At 44.3% G+C, this 21,347-nt stretch overlaps 2 protein-coding genes across 2 annotated transcripts in view; both read right to left on the minus strand.

Annotated features, from left to right (window-relative positions):
• Positions 1-1,154: 1,154 nt before the first annotated feature.
• Positions 1,155-11,718, minus strand: LOC311217881 (rho guanine nucleotide exchange factor 7-like; the record flags this gene model as incomplete). The annotated part of the gene is made up of 8 exons (XM_084300238.1): positions 1,155-1,221; positions 6,362-6,372; positions 6,883-7,019; positions 7,590-7,662; positions 8,813-8,899; positions 9,713-9,859; positions 10,386-10,464; positions 11,630-11,718. 8 exons carry the CDS (start codon positions 11,716-11,718, stop codon positions 1,155-1,157), a joined length of 690 nt encoding a protein of 229 aa, XP_084156364.1.
• Positions 11,719-12,551: 833 nt separating this feature from the next.
• TTLL10 (tubulin tyrosine ligase like 10) overlaps positions 12,552-21,347 on the minus strand; it is a gene marked incomplete at both ends in the record, with an annotated part of 28,914 nt that continues 20,118 nt past the window's right edge. Inside the window, 5 exons of the mRNA XM_084300239.1 lie at positions 12,552-12,835; positions 13,859-13,952; positions 18,186-18,302; positions 19,180-19,320; positions 20,729-20,900. Coding sequence (XP_084156365.1) covers positions 12,552-12,835; positions 13,859-13,952; positions 18,186-18,302; positions 19,180-19,320; positions 20,729-20,900 — 808 coding nt within the window. The remainder of the gene's footprint in view (positions 12,836-13,858; positions 13,953-18,185; positions 18,303-19,179; positions 19,321-20,728; positions 20,901-21,347) is intronic.

Below are 21,347 nucleotides of genomic sequence, written 5' to 3' on the forward strand. Positions count from 1 at the left end.
GACTGGATGAAATAGGGAAACTTAGCTTAAAGTATAAGACTGGCTCTGCCTTGTAAGCAGGTACACTGTGGGATTTAATATACTCAGAAGCCTAAACACCTGCTGGTAAAGACCATTCTTACTGCTTCTTCTGTGTTGTCCATGTTTACTCTCTGATCTATATTGGTCTTTCATTTTTTAATGTAGTGTGTTTTTCACCAAGATTTCTGATTGTGACCTTTTGTAAAGGCAAAATAAACTTGACAATTAATGAAGTGTCTGTGTTACATGATTCAGCAAATTGGAAAGAAAGGATTTTAATCCTCAGGTCATCTCAGTGTTCATGAGAGCAATTAAGTTTTACTTTTCCAGCTCACTTCGCCTGTCTTACAGGACTTTGGCTGTTTCAGCAATATACCTCCAAACTTTTCTGTTGTATTTCAGACGGGTGCACTTGCATTTTTTCCCCTTTTTAAGTAAGTGGCTTAACATTTCCTGGCTGATGGTAAGCCAGCATTTCAGCTATGCTCTACCAAAGAAGCAGGAAACTCTGGCTGACACTTTTTTCCATTCCTCACAGCGGCAGAGAAACAGCAGCATTTTTTTGGGGGAAAAAAAAAATCAAGAGATTTCGAATCTCTTACTATTTGGGAGATGAAAGATGTGTCTAGTGGAAGCCTGTGCCTCTGGCAACAGGTTGGGCAAATCTTGTGAGGTGTGCAAGACTTTCTGGGCTGTGGGTGTTGAATAGCCAACAGTGCTGCCAGTTAATACTGAAAGATGATGAACAGTGCCATATTATTCATTGGAAATTTGCAGAGTGGCCTCTCAGGTTTCTATATGCCTACCTTGAAGAAAAGCTCTACTTCCTAATTACCTAACCACCTGACTTTAGGGCTGTTTATTGATGGGAAAAGCAACCAATTTCCTGACTTCTTAAAGCTGAGATTCAGAGGGAAAAACCCAATGTGTGAATCATTTAAGCCTTGGAGCATTTCAGTAAAAGCACTGTACTTTGCATCAAAGCAAATGAAAGCTATCAGCTCAGACTAGTGAGCTGCTGAGGAAACACTACGTTTCGGTTTCCATTCAGGCAGAGCCATAGCTTTATTTTATCAGGGCACAGTTACAGCATTTCTGCAACATTTGAATTAATTCACGGCTGAATTTTCAGCTCAAATGCCAGAGGTTGTAGTTTTTCCAAGTTCCAGTGTGAACTTCAGCTTGATCTCCGTGTATGGGCTGCAGGTTAAAAAGAAGCTTCTCTCTCAAATCATCAACATCCAGTGAAATGTCTATACGTTTTTTGTTTTGTTTTGTTTTGTTTTTCTTTTTTATTTTTTTGCTTGAATCTACAGTTCTTCAGGACTTGTAAATGTTATAGAAACTTCACCATGTGAAAATAAAAAAGTTTTAAACTTTGATTACAGAGAAGTTTGATACTTAGAAGTGGCTTGCTACTCATAATCAGATAAAGACCTTCCCACACAGCTTTAGGAAATGCAGGGTAGCAGTTAGGAGAATAAGGTAATACCCCTTTTATGTACTCATTTGCTTAATCTCAAACTGCTCTGTCTGTATTACACATATAGGCTCAAAAATATTTGATTATAAGTGATGATCAGAGGTGTTTTGGGCCCCGTTGATTTCTGGGGATTTCTTCGTATTTTAACTGCAAAAAAAGAGTGAAAAAGCAACTTGATAAAAGAATTGCCTGAGGTATAGAAACAGCCCTGCTCATCCTAAAGATTTTGCTCAAATCAAGTCCCTAAAGATTTCTGCAGGCAGTGTTTTGTTGTGCTAACACATCTGCTTGTGTTTTCTTCACATTATTAGGGTTTTGAAACTGGAGAAGGTAAAAAAAATACATATTTTCACAGGACTTCCTGTTTTTGTTGTTGTTGTTTAGAAAAAAAAAGTCCCCTTTCTCAGGGAAAGTGAAATTAAGCAATTGTGTGATTATGCACCTACTTATTCATAAAAGTTTTGAATTTATTGCCCAGATTCAGCCCAACCTGGCAGAGGCTGGAAAAGCATCGGGGAAAGAGAGTCATAATTTATTTTGCTCATGGACATACTTTTGTAGGATTTTTTCTAAAACTGTTGATTTTTTTTTTTTTTTACAGTATACCCAGCTTTCCATTTTCTTGTTTTACAGGTGGCCAGCGTAGGCTGCACAGACGAAAAATTGGGATAAAACAGGGACCGTGGGACCACACTAGGCCTGTTCAGATGACTTCACAGATGACCTGGATGCAACCTGGATGATTGGCCTGCAGGTAACTGAGGATTTGTGTGTGTCATGAAATGCTTGATTGTTCTGGTTTGCAGCAACGCTTTGTTTTCAGTGCTATGTTGAGCGTAACAATGATTCTTAAGGTGTTATAAATCCAAAAGAAAATATTTTGAAAGCACCAGAATGAATAGATTTGATTCACCCTGGAGATTTTTGGGTTGTTTTTCTTGGAGGGCAGAAGAGAGCAGAGAGATTACGGGGACACATTCTTGATGTAGGCAAGGAGGAAAAGCTATTGGAAGGGGCTGTTTGCCATGAAGAATTGTACTGTGCCTGCCATTTCAAAGGAGGGCAATGGCTTTCCAAACCGATGGCTACCTAAATGAGGATGGAAAGGTTTTTTTAAACATGAATGCTTCTTTCTACGCATGGTTTAGGCTCAGGATTATGGGTTTTATTTGTAGTATTTACACAGTATTTTACAGTGTTTCTTTTTCCCGAGAAGAATCAAGCAATAAATATAGGAAGCAAATCGAGAACGATTTCTCTGTAAGGCATATGTACAGCTGAGGTCAGAGTCACAAGGACCCACATAGATTGCAATGGTCCATTCAAAACAGCAGCCAGTGCAGAGTAATTCACGTGTAGATCCTTATTCACCTCTCGGTCTGAAAGAAGCTCGGTTTCCAGTTTCCAATCCATTCTTATTCATTAGTGCAGCTTCTTTACTTTCTGTTGGGATCATATTCAGCATACCTTCTTCCTGTCAGTGCATGCTGATGTCCTAGTGATGCTGCCAGGATTTCTTAGGGATGCTTGGTGGTGGCTGGAGTGGTAGAGAATCGAGGTTTTTCTCCGGCTGGAACGTAGAATATATTTTTAGCATATGGTTATACTATTTTAATATATGAATATTTTCTTGGCAGAGAGTATTCCCATGCAGTTTTAGTATTATTGGCCAAGAATTTACACACTAGACAAATGCAGGCATGCTCAATGAAAGAATAAACCATATTAATTAATAAATACTCTGGGCCCAGCATCTTTTCTACTTCTAAAACATCCGCTCCTGATTCACCTTCCTCTCCTCCGTGCCCAGACGTGGTTACCCACTGTGCAGGGTGTACTCTGAATGCTACAGACACGGATGTTTTAGGAAGTGGTGTGACTTTTAACACACCTCTGAAACTTCATGAAACAGCCCCTTGCCCTCAGCACTTCTGCTTATTTCACTATGTAATTTCCACTGAAATCTGTGCAAATCAGGTGCTCAGGTATCTGTCTTTCACTTCTGGAGTAGGTAAAGTAGTGTTGTTTTTTTTTTTTGCCTAAGAGGACCCAAATTCAGTTCCTGCTGAAAGAGTAGATTTGTTTATTTATTTATTTTTAAAAGAAAAACACATTGATAATTACTGGCCTACTGTATGAGACTTATCAGGAGAAAGATGGGATTGGAGACAACTCCATACTCTTTTGCGGAAAAGGAAAAGAAAATTTAGGAGGATGATCCATCTCAGATCAATCTAGGTATGATTGGGAAAATTCCAGCTCGATAAGAGAGACTGCACTCTGAAAAATACCTTCTGTAGGTGGAAGAGGAATTTTTCATAATCCTCTGCTGTGGAACAGGTGATAAGGATTGGTTCAGTCAGGCTTCCTGCAAGACATGAGCAGGGAGCAGTTTGGTGATGGAAAAGTGTGCAAAGTTTGCCATGACACATGCGTGAGCCCAGAGCCAGGAAAGCCACAGGGACTGTCCCCACATGAGGTTAGCACCCTCTCCCTGCAGCCAGCCTCTGGCTTTCAGCTTGATTTTGCTTTTAACCACAGGAAGGCTGTGCTGCCCCGTGATGGAAGCGATAACGGACTGGGACTGGGCTGGCTGTTGAACCGAGCAGGGAAGCAGAGAAAGCGATTAAGACTTAGCAGCCAGCAACATAAGAAACCCCTAAAGAGCATGTTTGATCGCCTTAGGTTGCAACTAGAAATGAAATCTGATTTTAACTAGATACTGTCTCTTGTGGTAGATTCAAACATCCTGGCTGTGAAAGGGATTTGTACTGAATCTGTGGGGCATTGGAAGCCTCTTTGGTTCTTATTAAAGTAGTTTTTTCCTGCCAGAAACTGCTGCTGCAAAGGGGGCCTGCAAGCCTGAGCTACTCTGTGCAACTGGCTGCACTTGCAGGAAGAAAAATTCCCAAATGATCTATCCTCAGTTACATACCTGTAATCTCAAACTGTAACCTCCCCAGCACAGTGGATTTCTCCTTTGCCTGGATTCCAGTCAGGGGGAGTTTTCCCTTCAGAAAAGAAAAGGAAAACATTGCTTTTCTTCAGGCTTTCCCCTTTTCTCCTTGCTATTCATTTCTACCACCCAAAGCTGCTCACCAGGCCCAGATTCTTAGTTCTTTACTTATTTGACCATTTGCACTGTGTCTTGTTACCTCATATGTGATTGCAGTTCTCTCCTTATCCACAGAGAGGAAAAGCAGGTCTTCTGGAAACAGGAGCAGCAGTCTTTCCTTAGAGTCCTGCAGAAAAGAGGCACCTTAGAGACAGCAGAAATGTTCAGTAACTTCTGCTTAGTGGGTTTGTCTCAGCCAAAGGCAGAATATGAAGGTTAATGGCTGTGGCAACACAAAAAACTTGGAGCAGTCTGCAGTGCACATGCCAGCCACAGATGCTGTTCTTTGTATTTCTTATTCAGCTTGGATATTTGGGGCTTAGAAAGCTGGTAGGATACCCCAAGGTGGACAGATGGATGGGTTGTTGTTGTTGTTTTTAAGAAGGGGTCAGGCCTATATCTGCAATGGAATGTGTAGAAAATGTTGATCTTCCTGTGTAATAGGAAGGGGGTGAACTCTCCCCTCCAGCATCTTTGGAGGCTGAGTGTAACTGTCTGGATACATTCTCAGAAGTGGCTTTCAGGGGAAGAAAAGAAAAACCCGCTGCATTTCCTTTTGTCTCTTTAACACTGTAGGATTTTGACATAATTAGCCTTATGCTATGTTTTCTGTAGCATAATGACACACACGAGCAATAGTCATTAAAACAGCAAAGCATATTTTGGGCAAATACACATTATAGCTCCCCCCCCCCCCCCCCCCGTTTTTTTTTTAAACAACTGTTCCATGTGAGCCTGAAGGTGCACAGATTTTAATCTGTTCAAAGCCACCCACGTATCCGAGCAGTGTACGTTACCCCTGTGCAGCCAGTAGCCACTTGCACCATGGTCAAATACTGGATCCTCCCCAGATGCTGGATTGGTTTTCCTTCCCACTTCAGAATGGTGTTGCACAAGAGATGTCTCATCAGCTCCTTTTTCTTCCACTGTTCATCACATGGCACCTTTGTTTTTATTTTTGGGGGGACAGAGCAAAAGGTCATAAAACTGAAGGTATGAAGTTTTTCAGGGTTAGAGTGTGATGAAAGAAAGGTAATTAGAGGATATACTTGGAAACTGGGACACCTGTGATGAAGTTCCTAGTTTGCTGCAGTTTCCTGCCTACTTGTGTGCTGTAGTTTCAGGAGCACCAGCTGAAACATCAAAACAGCTTTAGATATTAAAAGGAAAAGTCTCATTTTTCTTCTCCCACTCACAAGTGGTTTTTTTGGATGTTGGTTTGATTTGAGTGGGAATGTCATCATAATTCTAAGCACTTTGGGCTTGGCATTCAAGTCCTTTTATTAGGGGATTTTTTTACTTTTAAGGGATGCTTTACTTTTCCTCTAAAGCAGTCCTGTCCAGCAAACAGGAGAGTGGGGTTCGAGGTGTGCTTGTGGTCTGCATGGATGTGCTGAGCCCTGGATGCATTTCTGCAGTCTGTAATGAATCCTTAGAGCAAGACCACCTGGGCTAACTCCTGCAAGGTTAGCTGATATCCACTAGCTACAAAAAAAGTGTGACCTGTAGGGAGCATCAGACAGCAGCAGCTCTTGATGGGTCATCTGGGTAGCACTTTTTTCCCCTCAAAACTGAGGACTTTAAGACACGACTAAGGTATGGGGTTGTCCTAGAGTCTACACCATGCCAGACATCAAGGGCAGCTGGGTGGATGTGTAAAGAAAGGGAAACCTTAAGCACACTGACAGTAAATAGCACTAGGGAGGGGGAAAATAGGAGCTGGCTGTCAAGCTGACTCTTACCTTTCAGGAATCTGGGGGTGCAAAGACATGGGCAGAAGCTTTGGGAGGATTCATTGCACTGCTGTGTGTGAGTGTCTTAAGCCATAGCAGTGTGGGTGTTTTCAGTGTCAGTGTAATCCTGCCATCTTGTGACTCTTGTGGATGTTGCAGTGTGGTTTGTAAGCTTACGTATTGATAGGTTTGTGCAACAGCACGTATCAAAGAGCAAGTCTTTATTTTGTGGCTGTAACTAATGGGAAATTACATTTTTTTAGTAGTGTAACAGTTACACCCCATGAAGAAAAGCAATCAGTAATTTGTCTAAAACCTCTCATGAGCACACAGCATGAGTTTAGTGATAAAGCAATGATGGGAGTGAGTTTACTTCAGCCTAGAAAGTATCTACAGCGTCTTCAGGTAAACCTACTGTTTATTTCTAGCCTGTCTCCTAAAGATCCCCCCCAAACCCTATCCATTTTCAGAGCTACCACCGTTTCCTCTTTTTGTGCCATTCTCTTTACGCCTATTCTCCACTGACTTACCAGGAAAGAGATGTTATTGTTGGGACTGGTGGGGCAGTGGGCGTTTGCCATCTTGATTTGGTGCTGGAGGTGTCGAATCCACATGTCGAAGTCAGCTGAATTCTGGCAGCAAATGAGCCGGGATTCAATCATGGACCCTGCGCAGAAACACACACATGGCCGGGGGCTGAGGAAGGGTGGTTGCAATCTGCCTTTGGGCCCAGCAGGTGAATTCTGCCTCCCCCATGCCATGGAGCAGCTCTGTAGGCAGACTCCACCTGCACTTTGGCATCTCGTGGTGGAACATGCTCATGTCTGGCCTTTGTTGCTGTTGGTGGGAGATACTGGGCTGGCACTGGGACAACTGGAATGCTACCTTGGTCTAAATCCATCACCATTTCCCATTGAGGAATGCTGGTTAGGGCATTTTGAGTGCAAAGTTTTGCAGCAGTTGTGTTCACCCGTAAAAACTAAGAGTCCAAATTCCTTCCATCTATTTATGTCCTGCCCTCTTGGAAATATAGCAGGTGCTGCATCTGAAAGCCCAGTCCAGCAAGGCATGGTGCATTCTCCAGGAGGAATATCTTCTTCAGTAATCATCCACCTGGCTGCATAACCCCCTTATCTTCTGCCCACATAGACCCCAGTCCTTGAAGCCCAGAGCATGGATATCAATCACTGCTCTGCAGCTACCCCAGGCCCCTCCAGGAACTGCCCAACAGGCTTACCAGAAATCTCAAACGTGTAGCTGATGGCACTCACAATCTGTCTCAGGTGCATCCCAGCAAGAGGAAGGAGCCCCTGGTATGGTGAGGAATGATGTTAGAGGTCAGCTGGTAAGAATAACTTCTCTGTCCCACTGCAGTCCCTCTCACACAGAGCAGGTTGCTTTTCTGCAAGCCAGATAAAGAATTTCCTAGCTTTTCAGCCTTCCACCTTAAGGAAGTCTGGGACAGATGATGTTCAACTCGTTGGCTGGAGACATAGCAAATCTGAGTTTTTATTCCTGTTTCCCTACCCATAAAACAACTGTCCTCCTTCATAAAATGCTCTGAGCTACAGGGGTGAGCTTCACCAGTAGACCAAGACTGGAGCTGAAAAGCAGTTTGTATGAGCTAGGCACAATTTCATCCACCTTGCAGCCTCCCCCACTTCACCACCTGCCCCAGGCCCCCCCAGCCATGCCAGCAGAGGACACTCACATTAAGGACAAAGGGGCCTCTCTGCATTTTGGATCCCGTATGTCATAAAGTGATGGTTTCTTTTCCATGTCCCCTTACTCCACCCATGGAGCTGATGGAGGGACTTTGATTTTTATCACCTCCAGCGTGATACAGCTCAAGGATCTTTCTGTAGTGAGGAAGTTTCTTAATTTGGCTCTTTTTTTCTCACATTCAGGAGCCACAGATGTGTATCGGAGACATCAGGAGACGTCTCTGTGCTGAGGGCAGCTCTCCTGGACGTGTCTCCTTGGTGCACTGTGCCTGCCCCCTCCTACACCTTCCCTAACTCCCTGTCTCCTGTCACCTCCTGTTCTTGTCACCTTCTTCGGATGCCTTCTGGCCGATGCCTCAGCTCACTGGTAGGGAGCTGCAGTCCCTGGGTAAACCAGGAACGTGATAAGCGGCCGGCTAAAATTATAGAATATAATATAAATAGAAAGTGGCACTTCTTTTTCAATCCTCGGTGCGGACTGTTCAAAATAAGCTGAAAAAACATGGTGAACTGTGAGCTACTGTGCTAGAAAATATGCCAAAGCCCCAGTAAAATCAGTGAAGTGTCCCTGTCTTGGCTGGTGGGGTCAGGATATCTTTGCTCCATCTTGAGCAGGGCATCGAGGGGCTAACACTCTTTTTGCCACACACATGCTAGAGCTATGAGCAAAGAGATACTTAGGAAATCTGGAATATGAGCGTAAATGCACAGACACAAAGGGATTCTTAAGCTTTACCTCATAAACAAATGTCTTCTTTGTGTGATCCACGGAAAGAATCAGCAAGTGCAAGGAGGCCAACACGACGTAGCGCTCACACATCTCCTGTTGAAATGAGATCGGTCACACCTTTCCTCTGGAACATTTCAGTTTCCTAAAAGGAAATTACATCCCTCCAAAGCTCTTTGCCTCCCCTTGCTGCCTGACAGGTGTCTGTGTTGAGGAGCTCTGCAGTGTTTAACTGCTGGGCTGTCTTGCTCTCGGTCACGGTTTGGCCAAAGCTTTATGTCATTAATTTGTCATTTTTCATCATCTTGCTGCAGGGTGCTCTCTGAGAACTGGTAACCCAGACCATGGCATTCCTGAGAGACAGTGAGGTTTTGCTGTGTGCGTGCAGTCAGATAAACAAGGCAGTGTGGTTAGAGAGGCGTGAATCCATGGCAGAGCTAGGACAGGTCTCGGTTCCTCCTGACTTCATCACCAGCACGGCAGTGACTGTCACACTGCTGGTTTCACCACTCACCACCAGCACCCGTGGAGAGGGTTCGGTCGTCACACGGGCAAATTTGAAACCGTAATGACCTTATCTCTTTGGGGAAAAGCATAAAAGAAACCTCTGACAAAAAAAAAAAATAAAAGGATGTTTTTGTCAGAATTAATAATAAAAAAGTCATGCTGTTCAAGGAAGCAGCTGTGAAATCCTTTCAGCTCTTGCTGGCACTCATGAAAAAAAAGTTGAACTTATTAGCATTAATTCCAGGGAAAAAAAGGTCAAGACAAATTGTGGTTTGAGTGTTGCGCTGAGGTTTGACACTAGTTTGGACAGGGCCTGTGAAATCCAAAGTTAGACAATCTTTTCTTTCTCAAGGGAAAAATCCCCTGTGTATTACCCAGTGGTTGTGGTGCAAGGATGATTACCTCCATATGGTAACTCCTCAGAAAAACCCGGGAGGACCAAACGATTTCCCCAAGAGAGTGGATGTTCATCCCTTCCCAGCCAGTGATGGGCTGTGAGCTCAACAAGTGCAGCAGTTCCTCCCGTGTTCTTCCCCACAGCGCTTCTGCCTGGAAAAAAGCAAAAACAACAAGCTCTTCTTGTAATCTTACCAGGAATATCCTGAAAAATGAGACAATTAGAGATGGAAAAATTGAAACTAGAGTCAAGCGATGGTGATATATAACTAACTGGCTAAAAGAAAGGGGAGGGAGTGTACTTTTTCTGCCCAGACTATGGGAGATTGGGATGTTGGCAGTATGTGTGAATTTGCATGGATCTCTTCCTCTCTCTGGGCATGTTCTCAGCAATGGTGATAAAACGTGGTCCCCGGAAAAATTCCCCAGCTGACTTGTGGTGACAAACTTTCACGTATGTGAAGCTGTAGAAAGCAAGCTGGAAAACTATACCTGGGCCTCGAAACAGACAGGACTGCTGATTATTTGCTGTCAAAGTAAAGGGAATGTTACAGCATTTGGCACTTTACTGTAATGGGACACTGCATCAGGATAATGCCATGGTGGGTGAGATTGACAGGGCTCTGATTTCTTCCTTGGTTCATATGAATCTCTGCTTGTGTGACCCTGCTGCTCATACCTCTTCTGTCTCCGTGGGGCTTGCAGGGTCCTTGGGCTGGAGGGATCCCTCGCTCTGGCCGTCTGAGATGGACCACTTTCTGAAATGGAAGAGGAGATGGAGAGGCATAGAAAGGCACTTTCACATGGTGTTTAAAAGAGAGGGATTTGTGCTCAGTCAGCAGACAAATTTATGGATTTCTGACATAATTTTTGTGTATGCTAAAATATTCTGTTTTAGGCATGAAGACTGGCTGGTAACAGCTCAGTGAACTGTAGGGAAAAATGCTGTAGATGCAGAATCAGAAAGCAGGCATGTCAAGGAATAACAAAGCTGAACCTTTGGGAAAGATAATGCTAAAGGCCCCCTCACATTAAGCAGAAACTGTGGCCTGAATTCATCAGAGCATTTAGACGCATTTAAGCTTTTCTGCTGGCTTTGTGTGGGAAGGATGACGAAGGCACTCTCAGCGTGCCTGCCTGGATGGACAAGGGAAGAACGACCCCATTTCCTGGCTTCTGGTGAAATTATGGAAGGAAACATAGCTCAGCACTTGGTCTGGAGTACAGAACACTTAGGTAGTATGGCAACAGATGGAAAAAGCCACCAGAAAGAGGAGGCGATTTATTTTTTTTCTTTCTGTTTGTGGTAGAGACAATGGCCTTACCTGCATTAGAGGTTAGCTACTGGGGAGAAACCATAGCTTGCCTGGGACACTGCCGAACTTTCATCACTGGAGGTGTTCAAGGACAGGCTAGACAAACATCTGTCAAGCAAGATTTGGGAAGAGCTGAGGCTGCTCCAGAGGAGGGAGCAGGGCTAAGGGCCTCCTGAGCTTCCTCAGGCCTCGGACTGCCTCTGGCATGTGTCACCGAGTGAAACCATCTATTTCCGATGAGACGAGAGCAGTGCTTGCCAGAGCCCCAGGACTTGGTTGTGGTTGTTGCACGGGCAGAAAGAGCGTTACATCCCTGGCAGGGGGGAGTATTCCCACCTGCAGGTTCTTAAAGGACTGTGACACCTAAGGGGATCTACTAAGGAGAAGTAGGCAGGCTTTAGTTAGAAGTGCCTGACATTTAGCGTTACTGTAAATACTATCTAGAAAAGGGGAAGAAGCAAAAGCTCTTTTTTTTTTTTTCTTTCTTTTATTTATTTTTTTTTTTAAGGGAGCCATTTGGCAAGCAAACACAGACATCGGATTTCAGTTGTCAGCACCTTTCTCTTTGATGGTTGGCACTTCTCACACCCCCAGACCTGCTTCCTACCTGGTCCCGCCTGTCTTCAATAGCTCCACCTCGTCCTGGCTTGCTCCTGCAGACCCAGCCTGCCTGGCGCTCAGGCTGCAGCATCCCATCCTCGGTCACTGGCTCCCCTGTCCCCAGATGCTGGCTTCAAAGTGATGCTGGCAGTCAGAGGATCGCATGAATGTGCTTGAATGGCAGTCAGTCAGAGTAAGGACAGGAGGGGAAGGAAGCACGCATGCACCCTTCCACTTGCTGCTCATTTACATTCTCCTTGTGTTAGCAGCAGCAGCAGCATCTGAGACGTGAAAGCATTTCCTGTTGGTTTTAAACCTCTCGCCCCCCTCCTGGTCTCCTTGGTCCCCCAAGCGTCATTGCTTCCTGCTGCGATGATGGCCTCGATGTGATAAACATGTGCTGCTCTGTGGTTGTCACCTCAACCAAATGAAAAACGAAAGAGACTCTTAATATAACGCAGTTAAATGTGCAAGGCACAGCTGGGGAGGGAGGGAGTTATCGGACCGGTGGGGGGGGTTCTGCTGTTGAGCCCTGGGTTTAGCCTTTGCAGCTGGTCTCCCTGCCTTTCTGGAGAATGACTTGGTAAAAAACTTGGCCGGTTTCTGGCTTGCACCTGTGAGATCAACACTGTTTTTAAAAGGGATGGTTTTTAATGTGGTAGCAGTGGTCTCATTTTCTGTAATTTTTCTCTAGTTTCTGGCTGGCCGCTTTCTGCAGAAGAACAAAACACATCATTGCCGGCCTTCCAGTTCACACCTTCTCTTTATACCAACTAAAAAAAAAAGAGCAGGACACACAGTACGTAGAAGCTTAGCTTTTATTTCCTTTCTATGTTTGAAGTTGTCGAAACCCTCTTGCACTGTGGTAGCTCAATGTGTTTATCCGTGGTGGTCAAGGAGCTGCACGTGTTAGCTTAGGAGATGGTCTGTTAGCAAGTCTTTTTAGGCAACAAGGCAACTTTTCTTTTCGAGCAACTGAGTTTTTTGGAAGAAGCGTCCATCTCTTTGGTGGGGCTGTGCCCAAAGTAGCTGGCACTGTCCATGTGTGGCCGCAGGTACCGTCCCATGCACAGCCCAGGTCTGAGCTTCAGGAGTTGCTTCTGGCCGAGGTCCGCGGCGTCCTCGTTGTAGAGCAGCACGAAGTGGCAGCGTGTCTCCAAAGGCAGCACGCTCTGGCCTTTCAGGCACTTGTTGAAGATCTCGAGAACCAGATCTGGAAGAGAAGCTGCAGTTAGGAGATGGTCTGAGCACCCCGGGGACAAAATGCACCCGAGCTCATCGTGTCTGCCCACGAGGCAGCTGCACACAATGCAGCTGTGTGTGTGGGCCAGGGGGGAAGTGGTTTCTAGCCTGTGGCCTCCGTGGACTATTAAGACAATGAAACTAAGAAAATAAAAACACAGCCCCCATGCTCTTCTTGCATTCACTTCAGCCCCACTGGCAACACTTTAAGGAAATGGTAGGGAAAATATTATATAGCTGTTGACAGTGCAATACGGAATATGAATAACCCCACAAAATAAAGGCAGATATGTACAGCAAGGTAACTGTATTTATGAAAGAAAGCATGAGTAGGCTGTCACCAGTATGTGTCATGCAGAAAGAGATGCTCCCTTTACTGCTTCTCCTTATGCATATGGAGAAAAACACAGAAAACCAGGGGCAAGAGGGACCTTGAGGGGCCTTCTGGTGCACCCCTCCAGGTAGGACCACTTCTAGTTAAGGTACATAAGGCTGCATAAGGGTTTTTTCTGTCTTTGTACAGTTCAGGTAACAGTTGTCAGCCAAATTGGTAAGGCACAGCAGGAGCTACAACTGCTCCGAGCACTGCTGCGGCTGTGTAAGGTGCGTTGCACAAACTGACCTCAGCTCTGTGCAGGCAGAGCAACAAGCATGGAGAAAATGTGCAGGTGAACCTACAGGGTCACGTATGAAGGGTTAGACTTTTATACATAAATATATAAGAAAGCATTTCTACAAGTAATCATAACAAAACAAAACAAAACAAAAAACCCACTTATTTCTTTCTAATGGGAGCATGGCTAACGAGACCTTAGCTTTTCTGGGTCTGTGTCGTGTAGAATTTCAGTGCTTTCCATATGACATGCACTCAGCAGCAAGACATCTTTATTCCAAGGCTATTTTGCAGCTACAACTGATATCAACAGGGATCTCCTCCGACAAGCAGCAAGGTGATATCATTATCTGCTCTGGCCACTGTGATTTCTTCACTTACCAAGACTCTCGTAGACCACAGCGGGGATGATGTCCCTCAGGACTTTGCAGTCGGTGTGTAATGCAGGGTTCGCGTTCATCTCCAGAAGCCAGACCTAGGAAAGATGAACATCAATCAGGAAAGCAGGCTGGATCCACTCAGAGTCACAGCAATGCCATTTGACTGGCTTAGCAAACAGCTGGAGATGTAAAAATATGAGTAAATCCCAACAAGGTGTCCTGGCACAGAGTGCAGGTAAGACAGCATTTTCAGAAGGACTTGAATCAAGTAACATTCAATTTTGCATATATTTTGTTACTTGAGAACAACACTACATATTATTTTGTGTTTCCAGCTGATAGTCTTTAGATTAAACTCCTGCTCTACAGGTGTGCAAAGGCACCGTGTCTCTTAACGTACTAATTGCTGTAGTGGTTTTGAGTTGAGTTTTTTGGGTCATGTGAAAGGTACAAGGAATCTAGGAATCATGTTTTAATTTGGGGTACAAATGGGGTCAGAACTGAGCAAATGGCACTGAGTTCTCAATCAGCCCTTGGCCTTGATTTCCTGGGTGTTGGTTTTAGGTAAAAGCCACAGAAGATACTCATTTTTTGTATCCACATAAAAGTTTCATCTCTATTTCCCTTTGACATGGCAAAGTATGCAGCTCCTAGCTGCAGCATGTGATGGTCCAGTTACAAGTCTATGTGAAACCAAACAGTTGACTCCAATGTAATTCTGTTTACTATTTCTTTTCCCTGCCATGAAAGAAACTCATCTGTTCACTTCCTGCCTTTGCCATATGGTGCTGCATCTTGTATAGAAGACGTATAGGAATTACTTGATTTTTTTTTTTTTTTCCAGGAAGGATATTTAATCATGCAACAGCCCCAGGCTGTTTTAATTGAATTTTTTTAAAACATATATTCTCTCTCTCTCTCTCTTTTTTTTTTTTTTTTTTTTCCTCCTAAAGCAGCAATGAGTTTGCCTGCACGTAACTGTGAAATGTGGGTGGTAGATTTTGGCAACGTGATAGCTTTCACTTTTGCACTTTGTTTTTGCTGAGAATAAAATACAACAATAATTTTCGCTTCTTTGAAATACTGTATTGAAACAAAAGAGAAGACTGATAAGTGAGGGTGGTGAAATGTCTGTGTTTTTTTTCCAGAGGGGAACTGGGACAGCTGCTCAAAACTAACCTGCTCTGCAGATGCCAACAGAGGGCACCTACGTTACATTCATTTTTCTTGGCAAACTTTCTTCTGAGTAAATTTCCTTTTTCCTATTAAAAGTTCATAAGGTTTTCTGCTGACAGACAAACTCAACGAACCTTTATAATTGTCTTGACTAGGTTTTGGTTCCTTCTCCTTCAAAACAAACAAAACTGATGAGCAGGAGGAAGTGTTCGCATCTATCAGACTGTGCATCTTTTACATTGTGCTACTTAAGAGTTTCCCAGGTTTTTAAAATGCTTTCAACAACCAGGACAGGTTAAGAAATGTTTTTTGTTCTGTTTCAGGGAAAGCAGAGAGAATAAAGCCAAGATCCAGCATATCCATGTGACTACCTGCAGTGTTCATGGGGAGCTGTGTACAATTAAGACACCTGAGACTCCTCCTTGCATTTGGTATGCAGGTGCCTTGCTCCAAATTTCATAGCAAACACATGGCAAAGGAGCCAAAACCCAGAAAATCTGTTCTTGACCTCCTAACCATAGATTATCCTTTTTCTTTAGGCTTTCCAAGTGATAAGAGCTATATTGGTGCTTGGGTAAGCAGTGCTGCTCTGGATGCTTCTGTTAGTGATGAGGTTCCTGCTCCCTGGAGCCCACCAGCACAATTGCACATCAAGGCATCACAGGTAGGCTTAAAAACCTTAAATAGCACGATTTTTCCATAGGCCCTCAAACAGCATGCCAGCTGCAGCCTCTAACTGCATTACACCGGGATCTGAGGTCTCATTCCTTGTTCTTTGTGTAGGGCCAGATGCAGCATGAGCAGATCCTGCAGAGGTTGGCTGGAATGTGCTCAGAGCCCCAAGCTGTCCACAGCAGGGCTGCCTTGTTCTGTGTTCCTGTAGCAGCAGGAGTTCTAGGGGCCCGACCTCTGGCTGGAGCTTTAAGCAGCACAGAAATGCCAGTCGGAAACAGGAATAAAATAACTTGTTCAGTGCTCTGTGTGGTGTGGGCACATCCAGCTCTGCAGCATCCTTGTGGTACCGGGGTGGATGAAAAGCTGTATCATTCCAATTCAAGGGACTAGCCCTTCTTTAGCAAAGGATTTGAGGGTTGTCTTTTTTTTTATGTACGTCTATCACGAATTGGCAAATGGCTTATCTATATTCAGTCTCTTCTCTCATGATGGATAGCTGAATTTCTTTATGGCTGATGAAAAATTTACACATTTTATCTTCCCAGCATTTCTTTGGAGAAGCCCTTTTGCACCACTGATGCAATGCTTGCTGAAAACAGGTTCCTTGGGCTTTTAAATCACGGTGTCCAAAGCTGTGTAGTGGCTTGGGCATTTACAGTACAACACAAGGAAGCTCCAGGAAAAAAAAAAAATAGAAAAAAAAAAGAGAGAGAGAGAAAAAGAAACAGTAACAGTAAAACCACATCCATCACTTTTGCTCTCCTCTTCAAAGTACTTTGTTCTTCTCGGTCTCCATATGAACATGCAAAGCTCTACAGAAAGCTGTGGTTTCTCTGCAGGCCCAGCTTTCATGATTTGTGCTTCTGGGAACTCTGAGGCAGGAAAGCACCTTCCAAGGACTGGGCCAGGATGCTGCAGAGTCTTTGAGAATTATTAGGAGTGATCCTGGGGGCATTTGTATCTCAGATAAGGAGAAAGGAAGAGCATGAGGAGCTCTAGGACTGAACACAAGACCACGTTAAATCAATGTAAAACAAATTCTGCACATGTCCTCAAATAGGATGCCAGGGAGCATAAGGCTGTTGTGTATTACAGGTGGAGAGGGCAGGATGTCAGACCAGGAATTGTAATGGTAACTCACAGAGGACAGAGTTCACTGCACAGAGCAGTGTTAAAAAATAAAACTGTTGGTTTATTGCTCCCCAATGGAGCATAGACAAACCTATGCTTAAATAAATGCCTAAATTTCCACTTTACCCTCTCTCAAATGCATGTTCCAGGTTCCAGCCGACTCCATCACCACTAAGCGTCCAGAAATCCTCCTCATTCTTACTGATAGCACTTGTCAAGAAACATATTTCCTTTATCTCTCCGTATGTAAAATGCACGGGGATGTAATGGTCTTTAAATACTCAAGTTTTTAACTAGCCAGGTAGGGACTGCCACAATAGAGTGACACTGGATCTTCTATTCTACTTAAAGTTTACACAGCCGGGACTTTGCATGCCAACATTGCAAAAGACAATTGCCTCTGACATTCGAGAAGCACCACTTTCTGTGTCTTTCCCATTTACTCCTCCTTGCCATTGACTTCCCAGACAAAGGAGGCTATTGTCTGGGCGCTGCATACATTAATTCCATTCTTTCATAGGGTTTGCTGTTCCCACTGCCCTTTGCTGGAATATGTTTGAGTTCCTTTCTGCTTTAGCAACAGCAGAATCTGCCAGATGGCTTTCTGTTATGTTTAGATCAGGTGGGTTTTGAAGCAGCTCAGTCGCTGTATTTAGCCTTTCCCTTTCCCTTTCTTCTGGCTTTTCTTGCCTGAGTTTCATTCACTCTTCACGAGCTTGAACTGTAATTCTAGCAGGTTTTATAGACTCAGTGGGCTGACCTATTGCTAAATGCTAAACCTACAATGAATGTGGAGGTGCTGATGCTGACATGGGAATCGATAATGACTGATTCTGCCGTATGCTGAAGGCAAGTCCTTTCTTGGGTACTCAGCTCGTGTAAATCAGTAGACTCCACGTGACATTAGCAGCATTACAAAATCATTTGTGCTGGCTGATTGCCTGTCATGTTTGGTTTCTGGAGAGATAAACAATCTGAGCGGACATTAAAATTCCAATATGTTTGCTATCAACTGAGTGGACATCACGATGCCCATGCTTCTCACTGTGAACGCTATTTTACCAAGAAAATTCTGCAAAGAACAGTTTCTGCTGCAGTAAATATTTTTCTTCCCCTCCTGAGCTGTTAATGCCAGGGTTTCTCTGTGCAGTAGGTGTGCAGGCTGTATAGGTGCCATGTCTTGATGCTGGACAATGGAACTGGGAAAAAAATAAATCCTTCACAGCTGGCTGAATGTCTCCTCTATTTAAGTCCTAGTGCCAAAGCCCGTGTCAACCATTCTGTGCTGCGGGCATTAGACACCTGGCCAATATCATACTTAGCATTTGGCAATATTTTAGTCATACCTTGAAGTTTTCATCGATTAAAAAGTCGCAGCCAATGAGGTCAAAGTAGCCCAGTTTGCGATCCAGTTTGTGCTTGGCTGCCAGGAAGCACTGCAACATGATCTGCTGCATCCTCTTCTGAAAGACAGGGAGCAGGGATAACTGATCACCGTCAATGCCAAGGAAACGGGAGTGACTGCAAATCATTGCTGCCCTCCTGGTTTAGGGACACTTTTTCTTCCCCTGCCTCTAGCAGAGCTCCTCTCTAGACTTGGAGGGCTGCTGTGTTTTAACACTGTCTGCCTGTTCCCTTTGAATTGATGGAAGCCCCCTCTTTAAATTGTTTCTCCAGAAATTGGTGCCTATAGGGATAGCAACCCTTGTCCCTTACTCAGAATGGGCTGTTTGTGCAATTTTTAATGATGATTTTTAGTGAAGGCATCATTAGACTCAGGCTGATGAGATGAAGTCTCATGCACTCAGATAATTTCTTTGCTGTGTTTCCTCTGTGAGACAGGAAGATGGTAAGAAATCAAGTCAGCTGAGTCTTTCATCTCTCCTCCATGAGAGGTGTCAGGCCCTGATGTGCTTTTCATGTGGCAAAGTCGTGTCAAAAGTGAAGAGAGAGACCAAGCCAGACAGGGAAGAGACCACTGTAAGGGTTGTTAGTCCCTTTGCAGGCTAAGAGGTCTCTCTGGTGTGTACGTTGGTTTTCAGCGCAAGACCACAGCACTGGCTGAGGAACGTGAAGAACCGAATTGTGTTTTTATGCCAGCACGTACATTCACAGTCTCTTTATCAGCAGTTTACCCATTTTATTAACCACTAAAATTAAACTCTGTGTGTCTTGATTTCTGTGTTTATCATCTGCAGGCAAATGGTTACCATGGGACCATCAATACCTCTTCGCTCGGTGCATACGTTTCCTTAGGGACTCCACTGAACTGAAGGTTTTCCTCCCTACTCCAGTCACCCTAATTAGGCAGACTCACACCATACACTCGCTTGCACTCACAGTAAACACGGTGAAAACCCAGTCCTTGGGGAGGCTGTTGGTTTTCATGAACTTCTCATTAACGTAGCTGTTGAAGTGCTCCATCCGCCAAACCGTCTCGTCTTTCAGCTGGCTGTACAGGGAGTTCTTCTTCTGCATGTACTGCAAGGCAGGGGACAGAGCAAAGGGAGGATTAGGTTTCTGGCAGACATCAAAACACCCCAAGTTTTTCCAAGGAGCTGGAGCTGAGATGAACCCCAGGATCACGTTATTGACATGGAGGGATGAGAGCCCCTCACCAGCAGATCTAGATCTGAGCAAGTGCACTGGGAGTCACTTAGAGCACTGCCCCAGAGATGTGCCTGACACATGGACAGCACGCAGACAGCTATCCAAGCTCTCTGTCAAAGCAGTGTTTTCTCTGTGTGCATGTATGATGCATCTGCATCAGTGCTTGGCAGATGGGCAGAGGTGTTTTCAAATCATAGTCATGATATTCTTTGGACTAAGTCTGGTTCCAAACAGTTCCTCTCTTCCACTGTCTCATTAACCCCTAGGTCAGCTGGAGCTTATCACTCCTGGGGTAGGAGGGGAACAAGGGTAGAATCAACTGTGACTCGAAGCCTGGCCTATTACCAGCTGCTCCTGTAAATTTAGTTTCCCTCCTCCCAGCAGGAACCTAGGTAATTTATGTTCTGCTAATAAACACCTGTCCTTTGTTTAATGTCGCTTGTGCCATGGGATCCTACCCAAGCACCTGAATTCCCGTGTGGATAGCTCTCTACCTGAGCAAACAAACTATTCCAGGAAAACAAGCAACGTACTGATAATAGCATATATTGCAGGAAGCAGCTATAACCTGCTGTCCTGAACTGTGCTCCTACAGGAACTGTAAAACTCCAACAAGAACTGAAGTGGGCTTCTCTCATAGCTCCCTAATGCATATTTTGCCCATTTTCAGAATACAGTGTTACACTGGGAGAGGGGCTTTAAAAGCAAAACTGTTTTCTCCCTTCCAATTCTTTTCGTTCTCTAAAATTAAGGTGAGTTCTAACTACTGAAGTGGCTTATATGAAGGGGAAAAAAAAACAAACTCAGTTTTAATTAAGAAATTCATCTATTTTGTATGACAAAGTGGGATGGGAATATGTGCCAGAGGAGTCTTGGTGCGTAAATCTCATTTGAGAAGCCAAGGTGGAGATTTAAGAATGATGGCTTTTGGAGAACACATCTGCATCTTACATCATTATGATTATCACGTTTAAACACAGCAAAATCCTTTAAGATCAGCAAAATCCTTAGCCAAGTCTAAGGCTCATTTGTGCTAGGTAGACCCTGTCAAAGGCTTCATCTCTACATATATATGAGAGAAAAATGCCAGGAGGAAGAGGTCCAAGGAAGGAAATTGTCAGCATAAGCAGAAAATTGGTCCATGGCAGAGAGTACTACTTCTGTTCAGCCTCCATTTCATGGGTGCACAAGGCATATTTTCAGCCTTTGAAGGCCTTTTTTGCTTCCCTTCTCTGTAGTCCCTCCTCCCCTTCTTCTGAGCTAAGTGCACTTGGTTCACCTGGTTGGTGAGATGAACGGTCAGGTCGTCAGACATGGCATCGTAATTGGTGCAGGTCAGGCGGACATAACCCTGGGCAAAAAACAACACATAGGGTGCTGTGCAGGCAATGAGCAGGTAAGACCGGACATCAAACTTCTTCCCTTCCAGGAGCAGAGGCTGGTGGATGTACCTGTGAGGGCAATGCAAGACATGTCACCAACAGGCAGCTGTAACGCAAGGTATGTTCAAAGCTCACCCCAAAACTCACAGCCAGTTCATTTCACACCACGGAACAAAGATGTTTGTCCTTGTTTCAACATTTCTTAAGGTGAGTGGCAGCAGAGGGCGCTCAGAAGAGAGGCTAGAAGTGCTAGGAACGGATTCCAGAGGAACAGAAGCTGTGCTGAGTCTCAGAAGGTAATTAAAGATTTACTAATATTTACTGGAGAATACAGAAATTTTGTCTGAACACAAAGAACCCTTCATGCAGCACCACTGCTTTTATTGCCAGTCTGATGTCATCTGGGAATTGTTTCCTTTTATCATCAAAGGTTGCTGGATGCCCACACAAATACCAAGAATAAGCTGTTAAAACAATCAGTGCTAACAGTTTTCAAAGGCGTGTGGAGCCTCGTTA

The sequence above is a fragment of the Netta rufina genome (genome assembly GCF_964035555.1).
Source record: "Netta rufina genome assembly, chromosome: 22".
Taxonomy (NCBI): domain Eukaryota; kingdom Metazoa; phylum Chordata; class Aves; order Anseriformes; family Anatidae; genus Netta; species Netta rufina.